This window comes from Camelina sativa, chromosome 1 (genome assembly GCF_000633955.1).
Source record: "Camelina sativa cultivar DH55 chromosome 1, Cs, whole genome shotgun sequence".
Classification (NCBI taxonomy): Eukaryota; Viridiplantae; Streptophyta; class Magnoliopsida; order Brassicales; family Brassicaceae; genus Camelina; species Camelina sativa.
The window spans coordinates 3969907-3971578 of NC_025685.1; the positions used below are offsets into that span (position 1 = coordinate 3969907).

General features: G+C 37.7%; 1 protein-coding gene across 1 annotated transcript in view; it reads left to right on the forward strand.

The window, feature by feature from the left end:
* LOC104761007 (protein RFT1 homolog) overlaps positions 1-1672 on the forward strand; it is a 5167-nt gene that overhangs the window by 1041 nt on the left and 2454 nt on the right. The window contains exons 2-7 of the mRNA XM_010484058.2: positions 83-162; positions 504-732; positions 880-1031; positions 1153-1271; positions 1365-1528; positions 1616-1661. Of these exons, the coding sequence (XP_010482360.1) occupies positions 83-162; positions 504-732; positions 880-1031; positions 1153-1271; positions 1365-1528; positions 1616-1661 (790 nt within the window). The remainder of the gene's footprint in view (positions 1-82; positions 163-503; positions 733-879; positions 1032-1152; positions 1272-1364; positions 1529-1615; positions 1662-1672) is intronic.

A 1672-nucleotide genomic window follows, 5' to 3' on the forward strand; every position in this document is an offset into this window, starting at 1 on the left:
ATCTCTCTCTCTCTCGCTCTGTGTAATTTGCTTCTAATTAAGGATTTTTTCGTTTTTTTCTTGATCGAATTTTGGAATTTAGGTACGCAGTTTATTTCCAGAAGCATCTCGTTCACAGTCAATTCCTGGATCATGAGGCATCTAACCGAAGAAGACTATGCGGTAATAGAGAGTGAGAGAGAGAGAGAGCCCCAGTTTATATATATTTTAGGGTCGAATAGATAGATTTTTGCCAATGTAGGTAGGTGCTTTGACTATTTTAGCTTGATGGAAAGGCTCAATTGGGTTTGTTTCCTTATTGCCTAAGTAGCAAAACTTATTGCAGTTACGTTCCCGAAACCTTTAGCCGTGGAATATAATATTAGCTACTCATGTTTTATAAGTAGTCTTAGCTCTGCTTGATTTTTACTCTTGCTACGTGGATTCTTCCACTAATTCAATGCGTTTTATTTTATGCTAATTGTAAACTCCCATCTATGTTTTTTTTTTTCGCTGCGATGAAGCTCTACGCGATCCAGTTCCATCTTTTTGTTACCTGTGTCTTGTTCCTCAGCCGGGAGGGATTTCGGCGTGCTTGCTTCCGCGCTGACATTAAAGGGATCCGGTTATTGAAAGTGGCGTGGGTGACATTTCCACTCGGAATCGCCATTACTATTGCAGCTTGCGTCTTTGTGTTATGGTGGCAGAACCTTTGCTACTCCGATACTTATGCGCAGGCTATCTTGATTCACGGTACTTTGTTGTCCTTTCCTATTTATTATACCTCTTGTCTTTTTCTTATAAGATTTCTCTTACTAGTCAAATTTAGATTCTGCGAATGTATAGCAGGAGGATAAATCTGTTTTTTCCTTCTCAAGGACTAACCTACTTAATTGGCAGGATTTGCATGTGTACTGGAGCTATTGGCTGAGCCTTTGTATATCCTCTCGCAGACATTGATGAATCTGAAATTGCGGCTTACTGTTGAGATTTTTGCTACAATTTCACGTTGTGTTATTTTGTGCTCTTTCATAGTCATGCAAACCAACATGGTACATATTTGTGTGTTAATAAGTTAATTAGTTCTATTACCATTCCATTTCGTTTCTAGCGATGCTTGAAGAAACTTATATGATAGAACTAAGATCTAATTATTATTTTCAACATATGTAGGAAAAAGGGATAATCTTTGCACTGTCCCAAGTTGCATATGGAGGTTCCTTATTTATTGGATACTGGGCTTATTTTCTCTTCTTTGATGTTTTCAAAAGTTCGGATCTCTTTCCTTTCAGGTATGAGCTCTCTCTGTTGCTCGATCTCCTTACCAGCATTCGTAACTCTTTGATATATTCGTAATGTTCTCAACAATTTTTGTGATGTCACAGACCCGGGACCTTCATGGATTTCGATGAGCAACTCTCGAACATGTGTATGCTATTTACTTTTCAGTCCTTCCGAAAGTTGATTCTCCAAGAAGGTGAAAAGTTGGTCCTGGTATGGTTTGATACATCTTATAATCAGGCTGTTTATGGGATCGTCGACAAACTAGGCAAGTCATTTTGGTAAAAAATGTTAAATTTTTAGAGCGACTAAGTATATTATATATTATAACATCGCATATTCTCTAAAATTCCAGGAAGTTTAGTTGTACGCATGGTGTTTCTTCCCTTTGAAGAAAGTACATACACTACAT